General features: G+C 39.7%; 1 protein-coding gene across 2 annotated transcripts; it reads left to right on the top strand.

Moving 5' to 3' along the window:
- LOC109231359 (tobamovirus multiplication protein 2A) lies at positions 4304-11946 on the top strand. Of its 2 annotated transcripts, none has more exons than XM_019397000.1 (7): positions 4304-4466; positions 4917-5181; positions 9063-9162; positions 9595-9675; positions 9754-9858; positions 10478-10693; positions 11559-11946. In XM_019397000.1, the coding sequence occupies exons 2-7, from the start codon at positions 4940-4942 to the stop codon at positions 11664-11666; spliced, it is 852 nt and encodes a 283-aa protein (XP_019252545.1). In that variant the 5' UTR covers positions 4304-4466; positions 4917-4939; the 3' UTR covers positions 11667-11946. The 2 variants fall into 2 exon arrangements, with proteins under 2 accessions (XP_019252545.1, XP_019252544.1); XM_019396999.1 differs by having other exon boundaries at positions 4305-4466; positions 4864-5181.

Consider the following 24040-nt stretch of genomic DNA (forward strand, 5'->3'; position numbering starts at 1 on the left):
GATGATGATGATCCTGATAGCGTACCCGGGCGGGAGGGGATACGCCTCAGGCCGACGGCTACATTGAGACACACCGGATGCGGGACACATTGAGTCGGCCTTCCTTTTTTTTTATTTGGTGTAAATAATATTTTTGTATATATTAACAACAATATTTAATCGAATATGTCCATTACTTTTTTTAGTTCTCCATGTGTTTTATTGTTTCGTATAACAACACAAGCATTTAAACTTAAATGCCACTTCAATTAAAATAAATTTTAGTACAACAAACAAGGAAAACATTAGTACAACACAAACACAAACATAACATGCCAACATAATAAAAATACATAAAATATGAAAAATACACTAAACACATACAGGCCATTGTTTAGTCCCGGCTGCCATTTATTCTCCGCTCCAACCACTTAAATCGTTGTTCCATTTGTTCTTTTTCTTCTTCTAACTCTTTCACTCTCGCCTTCACCTCCGCAAGTCCCCGTTTATATTTTTTTTTACGTTCCTTCTATGCTTCACAATTCCATTCTGCTCTCCATTTTTCATCTCATACCTCCTTCAGTTTCTCCCTCATTTCTGTAATAATTCTATCGCTTTCTCTTTGTACTCCCGGTTGGCATAACCACATATTATGAAGAGATTGCAGTTGTTCTCTGTAGCATTCCTGATAACATGGTTCATCAACCCATTCATCAAACTCACACATAGGTTCGCCGGGAACCTTGTACAACTGGTTCATATAGTGCCAGTAGCGGCGTCCAACATCACGACCTTCCCAACAACTGTTCATCACGCATTCTTTTCAACAGTAGCACATTGGTGGACGAAGAGGTTGAGCCATTTGTGAAATATTTCCTTTTAGTAAAAAAAACTCTTTTAATGAAATATTTGCGTTTAATAAATTTTGAGCACACAAAATGACTACAATGAGCCCGTTATTTATAGGCGAGAGAACACACACATAATTTTATTTCATAAATCAGGCAACATACACATATTAACTAATTATTACAACATCAACTCATGGGTAGTTAGGTACACTAGAAGAACACCCACCCCGAGCTTGATTACTGTTGCCACCCAAAGGACATTTTCTACGGTCGTGTCCTGTTTGCGAGCATATACCACATTTTCGCGCATAAACTGTATCACTAACATCCATTTGGTTCCGTATACGCGTTCTCTTCTGCACCTGTATTTTACGCAAATAGGACTTGTTACACACCATTTTAAATGGTTCAGGAGGCCAATAATGCTCAGCACCCAGTGGCTGCAACTGACCACTATATGTGTTTAGATACTTGGAAACACTATATTGTCGATCAACATAGTTGGTTGCACCTAAACCAACTTGTTGAAAGCACTTGATGGCATGTGAGCAAGGCATGTGGTAGATGGACCATTTTTCACAAGAGCATAACCTTGCAGATTCATTTACAGTATGCACATTATTACCCCGATTTTGATGGATAGCGGTGCGAACTTCAGAAACATTTCTTTCATTATCATACTGCAAAAATGAATGCCAATGTGCTCGTCGTCTGTATTTTCTCAAAATCTCGTCATCGGCACTGGCATAAATCCAGTGCAGAGTTCCCCATCGTCTGCCACTATCCGCATGCAAAGTCCACTTTTCAGGGTCATGTCGCATTAACCAACGATAGGCTGCCTCGTCTTCTTGCCTGATATGGCACAAATAGCAAAAGCTAGAGGAAATATCTGTCCATTAGCATCTACTGCCACGGCTATAACACTTGATACACCATCCTCACGAGCAAAGGGTGTCTCATCCCCGGATTCATCCGCATTGTTATCGTAATCATTGTTCTGTTCCTCACTCTCATCTGCCAGGTCCCGATGTAATACATCATTTTCAACACAATGAAAATTAAAATTTACCACTCGTCTTGTGAGTTATGGAAAGAAGGGTATAAATTATTTTCTCGCTGCTCATTCACCGGCAGTGATAAGTTTAAATCAAAGATAACTCTTTCATCCGGAACTTGTCCGGCAAAGACTGTTCCAGAATAACCCCGGGGGTTATCTCTACTACGCATAACCTGATTTTTTGGAACGTCTTCGACCTTCACGTACATCTCCAACATTGTGATTACAAGAAAATCCCGACATTCGTCCAGAGTCCTCAAAGAACGTTTCCTCACACTCATCTTTTTGCATAACAACGATATCAATGTATCGTACTCCATTGTCAGTGGCAATTTAACATGACACTTAAGACTACCACCCCAATATAATGAAACTCTTATCCTACGCTCTTCAGACATAATAAAAAAATGCTGGAGAATTTAACAACAACAGACGTTTCAACAAGAGTTAAGCATTTCTATGCGATTCTAATCTCTTTATATAGAAAATGGAGAGCCGGGAAGTTTTTTTTTTACATATATAGCGCCAAATAAGTTGGCACTATATGGCTCAGGAAAAAAAGGATATAACGCCAGGTTTTCTGGCGCTATATCACTGTATCAGTGTATAACGCCAGAAAACCTGGCGCTATATCACTGTGACAGTGTATAACGCCAGAAAACCTGGCGCTATACAATAACGGTGCAGTTACCGTTATTATATAGCGCCAGGTTTTTTGGCGTTATATTTATTATGGTTACCTTTTTTTTTTTACACTTATTTGTGTCTTTTGAGTCCAAAATAACAACATTTTGGTTCCGGACTCCAAATAAAGAGGGAGTGACAGCACAGCCATGGGGTAGGACTCACTGCCGTCCTTGTTAGCATATTTATGACCCCTCTCCCACTTCCCTCTCTAACATTCTGTACTTCTCTTTGATAGCTTAAAGTTCTAAATTCCTTCACTACACCTACCCTTCAATTTTCATATATGAGTCCTCTTCCTTCACCAGAAATCTCGGTTGGAACCCTAGATATGAAAAAATCTTTGATAGGGAACGCTTCCCGCAGAATGGGGCCCTACGCGGCGTGAATCCGGATATAGTCAGATTTCAATGCGGGTACCGGACACCGAATGGGAAACTTAAAAAGATATATATGTCGTGAATAATAGGACAACCCGATGTATAAAATATTACGTATTCAGGTTGAGTCCAAAAAAGAACCGTACTTTACGGGTAAAATATAGACAGTCTATCCTAATATAAATATTAGTAATTTTACGACTTGAAATTATAACTTTATAGGTCATACAAAGAAAATTTTATTGTAAATCTAAGGCAGGATTATCGAATTTAAGAGCATCTTTTTGCGTATCTTTGTCCACGTACTTGCATTACACTCTTATCTCATATTCTATCTCTGAAATAATTAGTATATATATTCTAGTATTAATTATATTCAAAGTAGTAATATATCGTTGGTTTATACAAAAATCAAATATATACGAATATTAGCTATGCAGAATTTTATATAGAATCAAACATTAATAAAAAATAGCAAATTTTTAGATAGAAATTGGATATTTTTATCTAAAAATATTCATGTCAAAGTATACTGACCACTGAGTTCGGTTTTACTTGGGATTATTCCAAGAAAAACAAAAGGCTTTACTCGGGATTAGTTACGCACTGACACTGTTTAACGTAAGTGGATAGATCAATTAGTGACATTTGTTAGGGTTAAAGAACACACTTTAATTGTTGATTTCTGTCTTGATTTTCTGCCACAGTTATATGTTTTTTCATGCTAAGTTTTGAAAAAATAAAATAAAAATTTAACATGACTATTGACTAATATATGTTAGTATTGCCTTTCTTATCATATTTACTTTCTTGTAACGTTGTTTATATAACACACTCATAACCTTACAAGAAAATAACAAGCTTTGAACAATAATAAGTTTTACGTAAATCATATAAATTAGAAGAAAAGGAAATATCATTAATAACCTAATTTTAATAGTTTAAAAATAAAAAAGAACTTTTGTATACATTTGATTGTTAATAACGTAGAATACCAAAAAGAATGAAGATATTACATATGAATTTTAATGTCCATAAGAAACCCATCTCCAACCACAAAAAAGAAAAGAAAAAAAAAAAGAAAAGAGCAAATCAAAAACCAAAATATTATTTCAATGACTCGTTTTATGTGATGCACTTTAATTATATTTAAAATTTTAAAAATATTTTAAAATTTATAATACAAGATAAGTTATAATACTCATGTGTCTATATATACCTCGTTAGAAATATATAATATATAAAATTTGAATATAAATTATTTTTAAATATAGAACGACATTATTCTTTTAATAAGGAAATTCTATCACATCACATAAATAGAAATTGAATGAGTTTGTACTTAGCAAAAATAAGAGTGCACATATCATAAACCACTTTAGCGATAACGGAAAAGGTACCAGACAGCCAGCTAACCTTTTGGCCATTTTTTTTCCTTTTTCTCTTCAACCCTCTCTTTCTCTTACAACCTTCCAGTCTTCCCATCTCAAATCTTGCCGCTATTCTGCTTTTCTTGTAAGTATTTTTCCAACCCATTTATCCCAATTTCTAATTTTGTATAAGCTCAATTGATAATCCCAAATCTTGTTAATTTGTAATTATATCTCAAGATTCTTGCTCCAAGACTTTAAATTTCTTATGAATTTTCACCCCTTTAATTGTTTTCCCATAACAGATCCATCCATAAGCAGAATTTCATGTTTATCATATCCCTTTTGCTTTGATGCATCTATATAAAGCTGCTTTATTCTTTTTAATCAAATGGGTATTTATTGGATATGATTATGTACATATGTATTGGTGTTAGACAATCTTTTTTTTATTTGTGTGTGTGAAAAAGTTCGGATTTTTGTGTGTTTTGGATAATTCTGAAGTATTGATGAGTGGGTTTTGTGTATGTTGGTATTTTTAGGGAATTTGATGAATTAGCTGAAAATTTAAAAGGAGCTGTTGTTATATTTAAAGGGTTTGTGAAGGAAGTGTAGAGAATGGCGTGTAAAGGGTTCTGGGAGTGCTTGTTGAAGCTCTTGAACTTCTTGTTGACCCTTGTTGGTTTGGCAATGGTGGGGTATGGTATTTACCTCTTTGTTGAGTACAAAAATCATTCGTCCTCTGGGGATGATTACCCGGTTGCACCTACAAGTAGTGCTGAAGTGATAGAGTTCGGTCGTCCAATGCTGATGGCTGTATCGTTGGCTGACAACATCTTTGATAAACTTCCAAAAGCTTGGTATGAATACCCTTTTCCCCATAATTCTTATTTTGATTGTTTCGTGCTAAGCCTTGAAGCTGAATTCAAGATGATTGCAATGGTGTGATTACTTCTACTGGAAGCTGTATTTGCTAGTTAGTAATGTCGCATATGCCAGTTTTTCATTGGTTTTTAGAGGGATGTCACACTTGAAAAAAGATAAGGGCAAAAAGTTTTAGAGAGTTAAAAGGTATAGTCTGCTGCTTCTCTCATTAGGGAAATTGAGAAGATAGTCTCTTCCACATGGGAGACATTGTTCATTTACACAGAATAAACGTGAACTGGGTTTGGGAAACATTACTCGATTTTCTAAGGATTTACTTGCGTCTAATGATCTCTCTGTCTTTTTCACTTAGTTTCATGAGAAGTAACAAACTAGTTGATCTCAAGTTCTCAACACTGGGTTTACTTCTTCCCACTCTTTGTACATCAAAGGGATTTGTTCTCCACGTTGGAGTTGAAGTGCTTAGTACTTCCTTTTTGTCTTTCTTCGTCAAAAGTACAGCAAAAGTGCCTTTCACAAAGTTTGCACTTCAACCAACAACAGGTACTCGTGTTACTAACTCCCTTTTTGTGGTCATGACAGCTCCATCCATCATCTTGCTTATTTCTTTATGCTTCCATGACCAAAATAAATAGTATGGGAGATAGGAGATCCCTTCACTCTTTCCTCAATTATACGTAGCTCTTATCCATTTCATATTTCCTCATTTTTAGCCATCATCTAGTTCCAACTCCCCCTCCGTTCTCTTTCTATTCCCCAACTTGTTCATCAGATCTGACATCTCGACTTTTCTATCCTTCCAAATACTTCTATATTCTATTGGCTAAGGACCCCTTTCAAATTTCTTAGTTTCTTTACAAGGCTGAATTACAGATTCCCTTGAACTTGGCAATTCCACCTTTATCTCTGCCTTGGCCAAGACTTTTTGCTTTCAATCACATTCTCTTAGTGCAGGGCTTTATCTATTGGTTATTGTTTTGCTTTTCATCTATGTTCTTGTGATGCTGTTACTTCTTTCTATGGTTTTTATTGATGGTATTGCTATATTGTCTCTTTTTGTCTTCTTGAGCCGAGGGTCTATTGGAAACAACCTCTCTACCCCTCGGGGTAGGGGTAAGGTCTGCGTACACACTACCCTCCCCAGATCCACTAGTGGGATTTCACTGGGTCGTCGTCGTCGTCGTTGTTGTTGCTGTGGTGTCTAAAAGAATAGGCAAATGATCTGAAGCAAGTTTAGGCTAAGGCTTTTGATTTATGTCCAATGTCATTTTCTCATATGCGGTAGATGCTAGGGATTGATGGTTATCAATAAAAAGCTCCAAAGTCTCCTCCATTTCTCCAGAGAAAGGAGCACGCCCAATCTTCACCCTTGGAACCTTATTGAGTTAAAATCTCTTCAAATCACTCAAAGTAGTCCCCTACCTGATAAAAGCACGGAGTTAATCCTACAACTGTCTCTTTGATCCCTCACCCACTGGCCTGTATGTCTTCCCTAACCTCACTCCATGTTGCTTCCTATGCTCTTGGATCATGATGCAATGGAGTAAACTCCTTATCATCCAACCATTTCCATCTTTCTTTCATCCCAAAGAATAATGGTCCCTCCTGCATTTCCCTTACCAGGGATTGTGTATTTCACCATCTCTTTTCATGTCACTCCTAACCATTACTTAAATCATGGTCTGAATCTCACCAAACCCTCCCGCACTCTCTTCACCCCAATTTGATGATAGCCCTTTTTCTACCTGATGTAAAGTGTAAACAGATTTCCTCTGCTTCTGTGCTTCTCATGTTCACGTGGTTAACATCTCGCGTTCAACATCTCTAACATATAATTGATTTGGGGTATTCACACGAGGACATGGATTAACTGCAAACTTCATGTATCTCCATTGTTAGTTTTGACTGTGTTGGAAGGCTTTATATCCATCCCTTGATAAACTTCAAACTCTACTCTTCATGTTAGGAATAACCGTCATCCAGAATGTATGACTTCATTTTTAGTTTCATCCTCCTTTTTCCATCTTTCAATTTTCAGGGGTGCTGTTAGCCGGGGAGTGGGCTGAAATTTTAATGCTTTATCTATGGAGAGAATGTAAAGTACATTCTGTGGAAGTGATTGAGACACTTTTTCCCCAGGAAGTAGGATGCCCCTATTGTACTACATTCAATAAAACCAAACTACATTCAAGAAGTCATGCATTGAATTCCCAATTCTGTGTACTGTAATTTTCTTTTTGGAGATTTTGAAGCTTATTCTACTAAAATTTACTCCCTCCGGTCCAAAATAAGTGATTTTTTGGCCTTTTTCTTGTGGTCCAAAATAAGTGATTTTTTCAGATTTCAAGAATGAATTAATTATTTTTTTCCTACATTGTCCTTGGAGTAAATAGTGTTGGAATATGTGTTAGGAGTGTTTATGGGAGATAGTAAAGGTTAATATGGTCAATTCTATTGCTAATTAATGCTAAAAGGTGGATTTCTTAATCTATGTGAAAACATCCAAAAAATCACTTATTTTGGACCGGAGGGAGTATGATTAGTAGCAATGAGGAAATTTTCTCCAACTTCACAAGTCGTAATTTAAAACTTCTAGAAAGCAAATGAAACAATTTTTAGTTATAATTTTATTCAATACTTCTATGAGTTTTGGGTATGGACTTTTTTATGTAAAACAGGTCATGACCCTTTGAGGATCATTGATGGCCAGAAATGTTTCTGTCATCAAGGGCTATGAATTATTCTGCTGTGCTGTAATCCTTTTGTATTGCATCTTTGCTGCATTGGCAGCAAATGGTGGTTGCCTCTGGAACTGAAAGGCAATAATTTTTATTTTAGCTTTTTGCTATACTGTAACTTGCATTGTTTTTCTTGAAGAAAGTATATGCAAAGGTTGAATTAATTTGAGTGTTCCCTAGGAGTAGGAGGAAAGAAGTGTGGAAATATAAATGAAGGAAACGAACCATATATGTTCTTCACCTGTTTGTTTACGTCATTATTTAATTATAAACATAGACTAGCCTTTTCGTCATAATATGGTCTTTAGTTTTAAGTGGGTTTGAATTCTCAGAACTTATCTACATTGATCTTTAGAAAATATAAAATGAAAAGGACATTCTTCCTTTTATTGCTAATCAATGACTTATTCTTTTGGGATATAGTTTTGTTGGGGATTTGACTGATATCTGGTGAACAGAGGTTGAATTATTCTGGGCGTTTCCTGGGAATAGAAGGGAAAGAAATGTGGAAATATAAGTGAAGAAAACAAACTATATATGGCATCCAAGGGTGTGGCCATGTGGTTGATGAAGTGGGTGAAAACCTTGGGCACTAGGGTTTTAAATTCCCGGAGAGACAAAAAAATGCTAGTAGATCTTCCCATTTGCCTAAACCTTGGTGGATACCTTAGTGGTGGGGATAGCAAATACCTGGAATAGTCGAGGTGCATGCTAGTTGGCTCGAACACCACCTTTATTTAAAAAAAAAAACTTTTATCTCACTTGTTTCTTTGCGTCCATATTATGGTATAAACAGAGATGAGAGCCTTTTTGTCATTCTATCTCTTTAGCTTTGAGTAGGTTTGAATTCTTCGAACTTGACTACATGATTTATAAAAAATATAAAATGACAAGACTATTGTTCCTTTATTGCTAATCAATGACCTTTCTTTGAGATAAAGTTTTGTTACGGATGCCTTCTCAAAATAAAATTTTCCTTCTCATAAAGTTTTGTTACGGATGAGTCATATTTAGTATTCTGCTGCTTTTCCAAGTTGAATTTCATGCACTAATGTTCAGTTGATTGAACTTTGTACATGTTCTCTGGAAAACTAATTGATCTATTTGTTATGTTGTAGGTTCATATACTTATTCATTGGTATTGGAGCAGTTCTTGTTGTTGTATCTTGCTGTGGTTGCATTGGAGCGGCAACAAGGAATGGATGCTGCCTGAGTTGTGTATCCTTATCATTTGTTTAGTCTTCATGATCACTTATATGTGACCTAATTCTTTTTTGATGAAATATATTCTTTCATCAAATATTTAGAAATGCTAGAAGTTATGTTGTTGGGCAGACTTATGATTTTGATCAATAGGAGCATTTTCAGTCAGATTTTATAGCTTTTTATTTTGAACTTACTTGGATGAGTTCTGGATCATTTTAGGCTTAATCCTAACTTCGTCACATGTCAGAGGAGATGGATTAGACGACATGTCTATTAATTGCTTTTTCAGTTTATCGTTATCCTCTTGCCCGTGTTGCAGTACTCCCCCAACCCTCATGTCCGACAGGCATTGTTGATTTTTAGGATATCGGAGTTACTAGAGTGTTCATCTGATTTCTCTTCTCAGGCTTCTATGAAGCATGTTTGGCACCTTAACTATGACAGTACTCTGTGCTGCTTTTCTTGTTGATCTTGGTAGAGCTTGGTGCTGCTGGTTTTATGTTCTTTGACAAAAGCTGGAGAGAGGTAAGAGTTTTTCTAGTTCATGAGTTCACTTTCACACTATACATTTGTTGTCATAAAAGTGATGAAAGTCTTTGTCAGGAAATTCCAAGTGACAAAACGGGCAACTTTGATACAATCTATGAATTTCTGGAGGACCACTGGAAGATTATCAAGTGGGTTGCCCTTGGGGCTGTTATTTTGGAGGTGAGGTTAAGGACAATATATATAGTTTGTTGTTTCCAAGAAAAAAAAAGGGGAAAAAAGAACAGAACTCTCTGTTGGATCATACCGTGTTGGATTATGAGTGAAATACAGGAGTTTATGTGAAACTGTTATCAATGTTGTTTGCGCTCTGCACCATGTTCTTTCACATTCAATTCCGTTATGTTGTCTATCCATGATCCTTTGAATTTCTTACTAGCTATTGACCCTATTCAGATGCCTATCTCCATAGCTTGAGTGGTTATGTTGCTAAATATGCTCATGCATTCACTGAATTTGTCTGCAAAATGCATTAAATGTAATCTATGTCGGTGCAATATATGTCCCCTACCAGTTATATCTGCTGTGGCCTTTTAGTGTGCATTAGAGTTGTTGGCATGGACCTAGTGAAAGTCATTGCTTACTGCTGGCTTGACCATATTCAGTATAAGATTTGCAGATATAGCTGAGAATATTTAACTTGAATGTTTGTTTTGTCCTTTCCTCCCAGGATAATAACTAAGTGTCAATCCCAAACTAGTTGGGATTAGCTATGTGAATCTCAATAATTTGTCTTTTTTTCCCAGTATTTCTCAATTGTGGTTGTTGACATGAGTTGCAGGCTCTTATATTCTTATTGGCCCTCGTAGTAAGGGCAGCGAACAGACCAGCAGACTATGATAGTGATGATGAGTACATAGGTGGTCCCAGACAGCAAATCCGACAGCCACTGATCAACAATAGGCCACCAAATCCTGCAACTGGTGTCCCTGTTGCTGGTACCCTTGATAATCGTCCAAGTAGAAATGATGCATGGAGTACACGTATGAGGGAAAAGGTTTGCTCTCCGTGAAACACTTTTCTTGCATGTTGATGTGGATCATAATGTTCAACTGTCTTGGTTGACTGCTCAATGCTTGTTACCAACTACACAATCTCTTATTAGTTACTTTGCACTCATGATGATTTTTATAATTGGTGCTTGTTTGTGGTGCTCTATTATTTGACATTTCTGGAACTTTGCGGAGATGCATTTTCTTTTCTTTTTAAAAAATATCCGATACAGCAAGACCTTTTTTTTTTCCGCATCAGCCAGGACTTTTTTAGATAATGGGAGGATTTTTACTTTGAATTTCTTTCTTAGTTTTCGTAAAAGCTTCCCTGTGACAGCATATGGGAATATGGTTTCAGTTGGTTTGTGGCAGTAGATTCGTATGGTTTTTATGTCGTTTATGTGCCTGCTAGTTCACTTAAAATATCTATATATATATTATTAAAAGGAAAGGAAAAAACCCCCTCATTAAGCCAAGTGACAGCCTATAAAAAAGCCACATGGCATAAGTAGTTAATAATTAGTTATTGGTTATTGTTTTGAATTTTAAATATCTATAAAATAATAACATAAAATATTTTATAATAGAAAACAAAAACTATCTATTCAAATTGGAGAGTAGTTTCAGGTTGGAGTTTTTAAATTATTTTAAAACAATAAACTAAAATTACAAAAAATAAAAAAATGTCAATTCATAATTTCTTTGTTTTTTTTAATTTTGTTTCTTCTTTTTAAAAATTAATACTTTTTAATATTGACCGTGCATCGTGTGGGTACGACTGCTAGTTTGGGTATCTGGTGAAACCTCTTTTCCTTTTGATAGTATTGGCTATTATGTTTCTGACCTGGTTCTTGAACGACTGTAATGCAGTATGGGCTCGATACATCGGAATTCACTTACAACCCATCGGACTCAAACAGATATCCGCAAACTGCCGCACAGCCACAAGAGGAAAGGAAGGGTTGTGCCATAATGTAATGATGGAGTTCTGTAATTTATGGAGGACTCGTGATTGTTCTTGTTTGTGTAATTTAGTCTTGTGTGAGGTATTTGTGTCTTCTGTAAGCATTTTCTCTTTGTGGAGTCTTATGTACAAAACACAGTTTTCAGGATCTTCACTTTGTCTTAACAGCATTTTGAAGTGTAATTCCTCTTCAGTTCATGTTATGAAAGTTAAACATGACTAATGACTGTGTTTGGTTCTTGACAGAATCATGTAAAAGAAGATGAAATTGAACTTCAGGGAAGTAGTTGTCTATATCTCATGTTCTTGATAGTACCTAAATCAACGTCTCGATGCCCTCGGTTGGTCGTACCGACCTATTTGTGTACATCTGAATATCAGCAATGAAAGTGAAAATGTGTAACGCGATCCCGTGCATGTTGCACGGTAGATCCGCCTCTGATAGAAAGACTAGTTCCTATTGGAGTAAATCACTTATTTTCTCCATCGTGATTCATGACCAGCTAAAGTTATTCCAAACAAGTAATGTTATCATCTTTAACTAAACACCTTATATTCTTCTTTTTTTTTTCTCCTTTTGATAAAGGATTCCAATTCTTGTTTATTTCTTCAAGTTATACCAAAAATAGAAGGAAAGATATATAGGGACAAGTCTAGTAATTATAAAAAGCAGAAAAAGCCACAGATATGGAATATGTACTCACCAATGCAAGTGAAATTAGTCGTAAGAAACACTTGTCTGCTCCTTTAATTTTGCTGCTTTCCACTTCAAGAATCTCATACAATTAGTAGCGACAAGACTTGTTCTTGTTTGATTCGAAATAGAGGCGGATCCAGAATTTGAGCGTGATGGAACACTAATGTCTTTACATATGTCAATTAGTAGCGACAAAATTCGGGCGTGCAACTCTTTGTAAACTTAGCAATTATGATAGCTATCATCAAATTAGTACAAACTCTTAGTCGCCGTTGTCAAAATCGACATATGTTGCTGCTTCGTCGAAAGTGATTGTTAAAGGGAGGAAGAGAGTTTGTATTTCTCTACTTGTCGAGAGAGAAGCTACACTTTGGGGCTTTCTATTTTAAGGGAGGGACCTGGAAAAGAATAAAATTAATTAAATTGACTATTAAGTAATAAATTATAATTGAATTCAAAAAAGATAAATTCATAATAAAAAAAGTAAACCAGTTGACTATTAAGTAATTCCTCTGTTCACTTTTACTTATCCACTATACTAAAAATACATTTTCACTTTTACTTGTCCATTATACTAAATCAAGAGAAAGACAATCTTTTTTTCTTGTTTTACCCTTATCATTAATTACTTATTTTCAAACTTAATTCCCAATGCTTTTTGAAAGGCTATCATTATTAGGTGTTGTGTGGTAAAATATATATATATATACATATATATATATATATATATATATATATATATATATATATATATATATATATATATATATTATGTTTTAAGGGGCGTAAAAAGTATAAATTATGGTAAGAATCAATAAAGTGAAGCAAACACATTAATAAATGCAGCTGCCAAGTTTTGATCCCCAAGTCCCCAAGTGGATAGAGAAAGTTTAGCCATATATAAATTATTAAAAGGCGCCCTCTATGTATCATATTATATTAAGAATAGGAAGCTCCTATCTTTAAAGTTAATTTACAATAATACCCTTTAAAATCCGAATTACCATTATGTCCTTGAAAAAAAATATAATGAACCTTCAATTAATTATTATTTTTTAATTATTTTAGAAGTTAACTGAATGAATCAAGTAGTATTTTAATGCTCCAGACAATCAATTCAATGAATCTAATTAGGCGGTAGGTAGGGGTGTTCAAACCGAACCGGAAAACCGCACCAAATCGAAAAATCAAATCAAACCGATTAAAAAACCCGACTAGGTTTGGTTTGACTTGGTTTGGTATTGAGTAAAAAAAACCGAACCAAACCGACATATAAATATATAAATTTTATTTATATTTTTAAGATCTTATATTGAATTTTCTTTAGAAAATGTAGAAATATTTGGGATCCTCTCATGTTTTAACCTTGAAAGCGTACATTAACGAACAACTATTGTTAGACGACTAAGAAAATAACTATCATGTGTTACTAAAAAAATTCTCCCATTAGAATATTTTAATAGGTCATATGTTTGTCAATTTCAATATTTACTAAACATATACTCACTTATCAAAGCTTTATCTATAATTTTAACAAAGTAAGATGAAATAATATTCATGTAACAAAAAAACCCGAAAACCCGAAAAACCCGACAAAACCGAACCAATCCAAACCGATATAGTTGGTTTGGTTTGGTTTTGATAAAAACCGAACCAACCCGGTCCATGTACACCCCTAGCTGTAGGCATTCATATTGCGTCTCAGCCGTACATTTTCTTAATTATTGTTCAGTTTCATTTTCATATTTCAGTTAAGTTTTTTTCATCATCCACGGTAGTAAAGCAAGATGTAAGCTATAAATTTTCTTAATTATTACTCATAAGTACATTTCAGTTTTGGCTCTTCATCTTCTACACGATAGTAAAAATATCTTGCAGTAACAATTTCTATTTCATTCTATAAAAGTGCATGTCAATTGTCTAAGCATACTGTACCACATTTCTCTTATTTCTGTAAAAAAAATCTGTTTTTCCCAAAAGAGCCAGTGGTTTTTCCACTTCACATACACACTTCACTCTGCAATAGATTATGTGTTTATTTTTTGGTTTATTTTTTATTTTTATTGTTTCCCTGTTCCACCATGCAATAGATCACATCTCTTTTGTGACTTCAATTCGTGGCTCCACATTTTACGTTTCGGACTTAGGGATGGCAATGGGGCGGTGCGGGTGCGGTGCGGATTTGAACGTTAGCGGGGCGGGGCGGGTTTGAGAGTTTGCAGTTGCGGGCAGGTGCAATTTTTAAATGTAAAAAAAATAACACGGGGCGGATGGGTTGCGGGTGGGGATTTAAAAAATAACGCGGGTTCAAGAATGCTTCTTGCCCTTTGTGTCGTTTCCACTGCTAACTATATTCAGCCAAAGTTAGGATTTAAGGTTCAAACTTTTAGGTTTTTTTTCAATGTATTTTTTGTAAATTGTTAGATTTAAGATTTAATATTTGTTTAAAATATTAAGTTCAATCAATTAGTTCTGCACAAAAGCTACATCTGACTCTAGTGCATTTATAAGGTCCTTAGAATGCTTTGGGGCTCTTAAATTTCAAGATTTTAGTTTCTTGAATTCTGTAGTTTTCAAGGGTTTAAGAATTATGTGTACTGATTGCTACCGCATTGTCCTAATGATCAGGTTGGTGATCTGTTTTTCACGAATTAAAACATATGTTACTGTTAAACATTGGTTAATTGACAGCTGAGGCATTGGTATTATTCTGGAAATCTACATAAAGAAAATAAGATTATATATAAATGAGATGTAATCCCTTTCTTGTGCACTGAAAAGCAGTGACAAGCAAAAAGGCTACTTCAAAAAAACTAAGTATATGAAAGAGAGAGAGAACAACTTGGATATAATTAATTGTTTTGTTAAAAAAATCAGATTTAAGTCTAGCTTTCTGGAAAAAAAAAAGAATTTTTATTAAAAAAATTTGCAGGGAGGGGCGGGGCGGGTGAACTCGAGTGGAGTGCGGGGCAGGTGAATGTGGATTTAAATCCTACGCGGGCCGGGGCGCGGCGCGTTTAAATTGCGCGGGTTCAGATAGAACTCGCACCGCCCCCGCTGTATGTGTCCAAATTTGGACGACCACGGCTAGTGACAAATACGACAGAAGACGAGATCTTCATAGCTCGACGTCCTGCGGAGGACGACAAACAGCAAACAGAGGACGTATGACTTTTACAGTAGTGTAGGCCCAACAGGGGGCACTAGGAATATACTTGCGAATATTCCCTATGATATGTCTTTTAGGGTTCAGAAGGGGATTGTCCCTTATATATAGTGGGAGAAAAACCTTGTTAAAGGGGCTTCTGAGGGCTGATTTGGCTAAGAACATTGATTGTAATACTTTTCTACAGAAAAGATTAGCATTTTTAACATTCGATCGCTCACTTTCAGAAGATCAAGAAATATTACCCATTGTGTTCATCTTGTATACCTTTTGCTCTAGAGTTTATTATACTTAGCTAAGATTTACCCCTTCATTATCTTTAATTGATTTATTCATAAAGGTTCCAATATCTTTTGAGTCAAACAATTTGGCGCCGTCTGTGGGGATTTCTTTAGCTGAGATTTTAGTTTCGTCTAGATCCTTGAAAGGGATAATCACCTCTTCTTAGCCTCGCAAAGTCCAACAATGGCAGGAAAGGGGGAAGCAAGATTAAAGGCAATAGTAGGTTTCACGAACAACCTTCTGGATTCCATCAACGAAGCCGGTAGGGAAGACAACGAAAACACAACGCCAAGCGCTACACCTGAGGGAGATATCTCACCCCCCCCCCCCCACGAAAGCGTGATTGTCTCGCGCGAGAGGGGAACCTCAACATCCGCAGCAGGAGAAGCACCATCGGCTGTGAAAAGGCTATTAGGAGAGTGATTGACAAACACCTTGAGCAACATACTCGACAAACCCGTTCAAAGAGATATCGGAGGCACCATACACGTAGACACCGCAACTGTCGCCGATGAGCCAGAAACTCCACGCACATGTAACACTCATACTGTCATTGATGCAGGTAACGATGCACTTGCAGCCATCTTAAAGAAAATGGAAGAAATGGAAAATGAGAACAAAACGCTCCGTGATCAGATGAAGGAGTATCAAGAAAGGGTCCATAAAATACCAGGCGCTCCGAAGTTGCTACCAAAACGAGACGTCGGCCGATTCATCGAGCAACCATATAGTGAAGGGGCAGCCCCCCACTCTATTCCAAAAACCTTCAAAATACCGCCATACTTGAAAATATATGATGGCACCACGGACCCGGAAGATCACATAATCCACTACGTCACGGCAGTAAAAGGCAACGATCTGTCGAAAGAACAGGTGCCATCGGTGCTGTTGAAAAAGTTCGGTACCCTGAAAGGGGGAGCGCTAACATGGTACTCCCAACTACTGGCACGGTCAATATCAATGTTCGAAGAAATGGCAGATAAATTCATTACCGCTCATGCAGGAGCGAAAAAGGCAGAAGCCAGGGTAAATGACATCTTCGCCGTTAGGCAGACGACAGGCGAAGGACTTCGGGATTTCCTAACCCGATTCAACAGGGTAAGAATGAGCCTATCGAACGTATCATAGGGGATGGCGGTAGCAGCCTTCCAAAACGGGTTAAATAGAAACGGGTCGAAAGCAACCAAAAAACTGCTAAGTAGGCTCATGAAATACCCTCCCACCACGTGGGAAGAAATCCATAATGCCTATTGCGCTGAAGTAAGGGCAGATGAGGACGACTTAAACGGTCCGATCCAACGGCTAACATCGGTCCAAATCAAAACAAGGAGAGATCGCCACAACGATGATCGAAGGGACCAACTATCCCGTTTCAGTCGAGAAAGGCACCAGCCCTACATCCGAACATCCATCCCACCTCCTCCACGACACGCAGACATCACGCCTCGACACACCACGCCACGCCGAAACGAAAGAGGTATGCCCCTACTGTTATCTGCTCATAACTTTTGCGTTTCTCCTTCAGAAATAGTGTATGCACTAGAAAAGCTCGGCACAAAGGTGCAGTGGCCGCAAAATATGAAGTCAGATCCAAGCACCCGGAGATCGAACGTTCTGTGTGAATTCCATCAGGAAAGAGGGCATAAGACCGAAGACTGCATAGGTCTGTGGCAGGAAGTGGTAAGAATGCTAAACCAGGGACACCTGAAAGAACTGCTGAGCGATCGGGGACGGGTTAACTTCGCTCGTGGGCGCGATCAACCTCCAAGACCCCCAAAACCACTTCACCAGCTCGTATCATACAAATGATCATTGGCGGCGGCGATGATACGGTAATCAACCATGTGAAATTCACTACTAAAAACAAACTCAAGCGGACGGTCGCTCACGAATGGTACGATGACCTCGAAGATAGTATCATCTTCGATAAGTCAGATACCAACGGTTTGCCTTTCCCTTACTATGATGCTTTGGTTATAACTTTACGTATCGCGGATACCAATGTAAAAAGAATAATGGTGGATGACGGAAGCGGCGCGTGTATTATTCACCCACGAGTCCTCACACAGATGAGAATCGAGGATAAGATAGTAGTGCGCTGCATAACACTAACAGGTTTTAATAATGCACTGGAACCAACCTCAGGAGATATAGTGCTACCCGTTCTGGCCGAATGAGTCACTCTGGAAACGACGTTTCAAGTCATGAACCAGGAAACAGCCTACAACGCTATCATAGGGCGTCCATGGATACACGCCATGCAAGCCGTCCCGTCAAGTTTCTATCAAGTGATCAAATTTCCTACCCTATGGGGAATATTCAGCATCCGGGGCGAGCAACGCACCGCCCAAGAATGCTACCGAATCGCTCAAGATTGCACACACACCCAACAAATAAAGGGGGCAAGTGCGGAAGCATAGCAATCAGCCATATCGGGAACTAAACCCGACATACAAATAGAGACCATCAAAGACCAAGATGTCGTAGAAGCCTGCAAGGCAACCGTAGAAGACCTCGACCCCGTTCAATTAGACAACACCGACAGCAAAAGCTTATATCGGGCACAACCTCTCAGAACCAGGTAAGTTCCATGAGTTATTAACTAACAATGCCGATTTGTTTGCCTTTTCCCATTTAGATGTGCCGGGAATCCCAAGGGACATCGCCACACACAGGCTGAATGTCGACCCTCTTTACCCGCCTGTGCGGCAAGTAAGGAGAAAGCTCAATGCCGCAATCAACAACGCAGTCAGTGAAGAAGTTGATAAGCTGCTCGCCAATGGTTCCGTCCGAGAATAAAAGTATCCTCAGTGGGTCGCCAATGTGGTCATGGTAACAAAGAAAAACGGGAAGTGGCGGATGTGTGTTGACTTCACCGACCTGAACAAAGCATGCCCAAAAGATTCCTTCCCGTTACCACACATCAACCAGCTCATCGATGCAACGGCGGGGCACGAACTATTAAGCTTCTTAGATGCCTATTCTGGTTACAACCAAATTCTAATAGCAGAAGAAGACTAAGAAAAGACCACTTTTATCACTCACCAGGGAACATACTGCTACAGAGTCATGCCGTTCGGACTCAAGAACGCAGGGGCAACGTACCAAAGATTAGTCACCAAATGTTCAAAGAACAACTCGGAAAGACTATGGAGGTCTACATCGACGACATGCTAGTGAAATTGAAAAGGAAGGAGGATCACATTGGTCATCTGAAGGAAGCCTTCGAAATATATAGGCGATACGGAATGAAACTCAATCCCGATAAATGCACTTTTGGCGTAACCTCAGGTAAGTTCCTCGGTTTTTTGGTGTCGCAAAGGGGTATCGAGGTCAACCCGGATCAGATCAAGGCCATCGAAGAAATACCGGAGACATTAACCAGCAAAAAGCAGGTACAGAAATTGACAGGACGAATAGCCGCCCTATCGAGGTTCATCTCACGATCATCAGACAGGTGCCATAGATTTTTCAATGTATACTGAGAAAGGATCACAGACTACAGTGGAATTCAGAATGCCCCTTAAGAATCCTCGCCGCCACTACTTGGCGAATGCCTCCTGGTGTACCTAGCAGTCGCCAAAGTCGCGGTAAGTGCAGTGTTGGTCCGCAAAAACAAAGGTACGTAGTCTCCAATTTATTATATCAAGACCATATTTTCAATGTCACCCCATAAAGGTGGTGACGACCTTCCCCCTCAGGGGCATCCTACACAAACCCGAACTATTAGGTTGGCCAAGTGGGCCATAGAATTAAGCGAGCACGATATAACATATCAACCGCAAACTGCTATAAAGTCGCAAGTGCTCACCGATTTCGTCGCCGACTTTAGCGCAGAAATACTGCCTGAAGTAGAGCGTCCTCTACACTAATGGCGCATCGAATGCATCGGGATCGGGACTGGGACTCGTCCTCGAAGTCCCTACGGGCGAAGTGATTTGCCAATCCATACGGTGCTCCGAAATGACTAACAATGAGGCCGAGGAAATCTCCATTGCGACTCCCAACTCGTGGTGAATCAAGTCACTGGGACTTTCCAAATCAAAGAACAGAGACTACAAAAAAAACTGCTGACCAGATATTCCTCGATAGACCAGGTCGAGGTACACTCTATAAACCTAACTTGGGACCGGCGCAACCGTATCGTAACATATTTGCAGGAAAGAACGCTCCCATAAGATAAGAAAGAAGCCAAAAAGCTCCGAATACAGGCGGCCAGATACAGCCTCATAAACTATAATCTTTACAAAAGGACGTTCGGCGACCCCCTGGCCAAATGTCTTGGGCCAAATCAAACAAGGCGGGTGCTAGAAGAAGTACACGAGGGGCACTGCGGCGATCATACGGGAAATCCTATGTACACCAAGCAGGAGAACTCCTGCATTCCGTCACTTCGCCATGGCCATTAATAAAGTGGGAGATGGATATTGTCGGACCCCTCCCAGCAGGGCGAGGTAAGGTACGCTTCCTTTTGGTTTTAACTGACTATTTTTCTAAATGGGTGGAAGCAGGTGCATACACTCAAATACGTGAGCAAGAAGTGATTGCGTTCATATGGAAAAATATAATATGCCGCTTCGGCATTCCCAAAGAAATCAGCTGTGACAACGAACCTCAGTTCGTCGAAAAGAAAACAACCGAGTTTTTTGAAAAATGGCACATCAAGCGGATACTCTCCACACCATGCCATCCCACCGGCAACGGCCAAGCCGAATCCTCCAATAAAACGATATTTAATATATTGAAAAAGAAGCTCGATGACGCCAAGGGGCTATGGCCTGAACTGCTGCCAGAAGTACTATGGGCATACAGCACCACGCCAAAACTAGCACAGGCGAGACGCCATATTCATTAGTCTACGGGACTGACGCAGTTATACCCGTCGAAGTCGGAGAACCTAGCCTGAGATACTCCAACGAGAGCGGACCAAGTAATGACGAAAGTAGGTTACAAGACCTGGATGAAGTTGAAGAGCGAAGGGATATGGCTCACGTAAGAATGATAGCCCAAAAGCAACAAGCAGAGAGGTACTATAACAAGAAGGCCAAAGTACGACCACTCAAGGTCGGAGACTATGTTCTCAAAGCCAAAACACAAGCAGCAAAAGACCCTAATGAGGGAAAACTGGGAACAAACTGGGACGGGTCGTACAAAATCACGGCGGCAGCAAACAAAGGAGCATTCCAGTTAGAGACAATGGAAGGGAAACTACTCCAAAACAATTGGAATGTCGCCCATCTCAAATACTTTCACTTCTGAAAAGAGACGCCGCCTAAGTCGTACTCTTTTTCCCTCACCCGGGTTTTGTCCCAATCGGGTTTTCTCGGTGAGGTTTTTAATGAGGTGGCAAGGGAGACGTCTAGAGGTCCGTAGTGTCGTTCATTACCCCGCCCGTTGATGTAATCTCCAGGCCGAGTAATGAAGGGACTGGGTATAGATAGCCAAATCTCCAATTGTATGTACAGAGTCAACACGTATTTCCTATAGGAATATAGTCAAATCTCCAATTGTATGTACAAAGTCAACACGTATTTCCTACGGGAATATAATCAAATCTCCAATGTATGAATGAAACTAGCATCCACGATACTCCAACAAATAAAATAGAGCGCCATCCTCACGATGGGATACTACTTCTACGCCACCTCGAAAGTAACATCCCAATGGCTAAGGCCATCGACAAAGATACGAGTTCGACTTCACTCGAACTACGACGGGATACTACTTCGACGCCAGCTCGAAAGTAACATCCCAATGGCTAAGGCCATCGACAAAGATACGAGTTCGACTTCACTTGAACTACAACGGGATACTACTTCGACGCTAGCTCGAAAGTAACATCTCAATGGCTAAGGCCATCATCAAAGAGACAAGTTCGACTTCACTCAAACTACGACGGGATACTACTTCGACGCCAGCTCGAAAGTAACATCCCAATGGCTAAGGCCATCGACAAAGATACGAGTTCGACTTCACTCGAACTACGACGGGATACTACTTCGACGCCAGCTCGAAAGTAAAATCCCAATGGCTAAGGCCATCGACAAAGATACGAGTTCTACTTCGCTCGAACTACGACGGGATACTACTTCGACGCCAGCTCGAAAGTAACATCCTAATGGCTAAGACCATCATCAAAGATATGAATTCGACTTCGCTCGAACTATGACGGGATACTACTTCGACGCTAGCTCGAAAGTAACATCCCAATGGCTAAATCCATCATCAAAGATATGAATTCGACATCACTCGAACCACGACGGGATACTACTTCGACACCAGCTCGAATGTAACATCCCAAAGGCTAAGGCCATCGCCAAAGAAGAGGGTACCACCTCACTTAAAGCAAAATCAGCTTAACAATCCGATAAACACCCGGGATATCGTAAGTATTACAAAGATTACCACCGAATCGACAAAACAATTTTTTCATTACAACAAAATATCACTAGCACCTATCTTTACAATGGGCTCAAAGACGCCGTTACAAAAATCCTGAAGCAAAAGTAAGTACAAACCAAAAATCACACATCATCCCCGGTAGCATACACATCTTCGTATCAAGAGTCAGAGGCAAGACGGTTCGCATCGTCAGAGTTGATATCATCCCCGTCAGGCGTGAGAGGGTCGTATCCACATGCCTCACGAGCTGCGCAAGCTTTGGCACGCATATCCTGAAGTTCTACTTCAGATTCCCTCCCGTCAGCATGAAGAGCCTTGTACACATCAAGTTGAGCCTCAGCATGGACCCACAACTCATATAAACAACGAGGCACGACAGGATCGGCCGAAGCACGAGACGTAGAAGGTTGCGAGTGTCGACGCGTGTCCTCCGTTCTCAGTGATGCCACTTGTCCGGCCAACGCAGATAGCTCCGCCTCCAACTCCTCAACACGCCCCTCAAGCCCCGCTACCTTAAGCTCGGATGCCTCCTTTTCCTTGGTCCGCTCCGACCTACAGACACAGAGGGCATCTTCCAAAACCGCTGCTTCAAAAATAACAGTCGCCAGTCTGTCGGCACTCACACTCAACTCACCCTTGAGCTCATTGATCTCCACCGTCTTCATGCCCAATTCGGCAGTCAAACTGGCCATCTTTGCTTGTAGGTCGGCGTTCTCGTCCATCACCCCTCTACTTAACTCGAGCTCATCTTCCTTCGCCTTAAGGGACGCCTCGAGTTCACTGTTGCGAGCGACGACCTTCATAAGGTCTTCGTCTCGCTCCCTTAACTCCTCGACCTTGCGCGCCAATTGATCCTCCCCTGTTTGAGCCCTTCGCGGAACAGTTGGAAGTCAGGGTCCTGATTGTATATGTCGGCCATCTCACGATGCTTGGTGCGATATTCTTGATATTTAGAAGACATCTTCCCGTAGATGGCCGTCCTCTTCCTTTCCCGGCGCTCGCGCTCAATCTCCATGATAAGGGTCTGGCACAACAAGAAAAATTTAAAACAAAAAGACAGGCCTATGAACTTCCACGAAGTCCCTTTGCGCTGGAACCATATCAACATGAGCGGGAATGTTATATTTTGCACGAAGAGCATCGATATGAACTTGCTCAGTTTTAGAGAACACAGGCATAGGAGTAAGAGGAGGATCCTTAAGGAAGTCGCTTCGAGACATAGGGTGTCTCGGCAGCAACTCCTCCTGGTGGGAAAGTTGTCCCCCTCCTCCACCGTTATGCCCTCATCGCCAGAAGGGAGCGCCACGGACAACGGAGTGGCGTCAGAAACCCCCTCACGAGATCGATGTGTTCTAGGCATCTCTTCGGCGAAAAATGTGTTGGAATAACAGAGAAAGCTAAGAGTGAAGAATGGGAGAAGAGGAAGCAGAGAAATCGTTGGAGCAAACACGGGGGAGATGAGAAAGAATAACCAGAGACGAAATGGCCAAGAGTTTTTGAAAAAACAAACCCTCCACCTATCTATAGGATTGGGTAGCGCCAGAACCGAAGCGGAAGGTTGCAGAATGGCACCGAAATCGAAGCGACGAGCCGTCAGCCCCTGTCTCGAAAACACACATAATGATGATGCATGCGGAATGATGTCATTTCCCGATAAGATACACCACCCAGGGTCTTGTTGAGCACGCTAACCTCCCATTGTTGGCCAAGCCATAACGCTTCGTGAAACCAAATTTCTCCATAGGAGTGGGCGATGTCCGCTTATCAAGGACGCACCAAGTTGCGACCTCGACAAGCGGAGGGACTAACTGTATGGATCCAAATTTGGACGACCACGGCTA

Source organism: Nicotiana attenuata, chromosome 8, assembly GCF_001879085.1.
Source record: "Nicotiana attenuata strain UT chromosome 8, NIATTr2, whole genome shotgun sequence".
Classification (NCBI taxonomy): Eukaryota; Viridiplantae; Streptophyta; class Magnoliopsida; order Solanales; family Solanaceae; genus Nicotiana; species Nicotiana attenuata.

Coding starts and splice junctions, on each gene's coding strand:
- LOC109231359 (XM_019397000.1), top strand. CDS start 4,940: ATGGCGTGTAAAGGGTTCTGGGAGTGCTTGTTGAAGCTCTTGAACTTC. Junction 5,182..9,062: donor GATAAACTTCCAAAAGCTTG/GTATGAATACCC, acceptor GTTATGTTGTAG/GTTCATATACTTATTCATTG. Junction 10,694..11,558: donor GTACACGTATGAGGGAAAAG/GTTTGCTCTCCG, acceptor ACTGTAATGCAG/TATGGGCTCGATACATCGGA.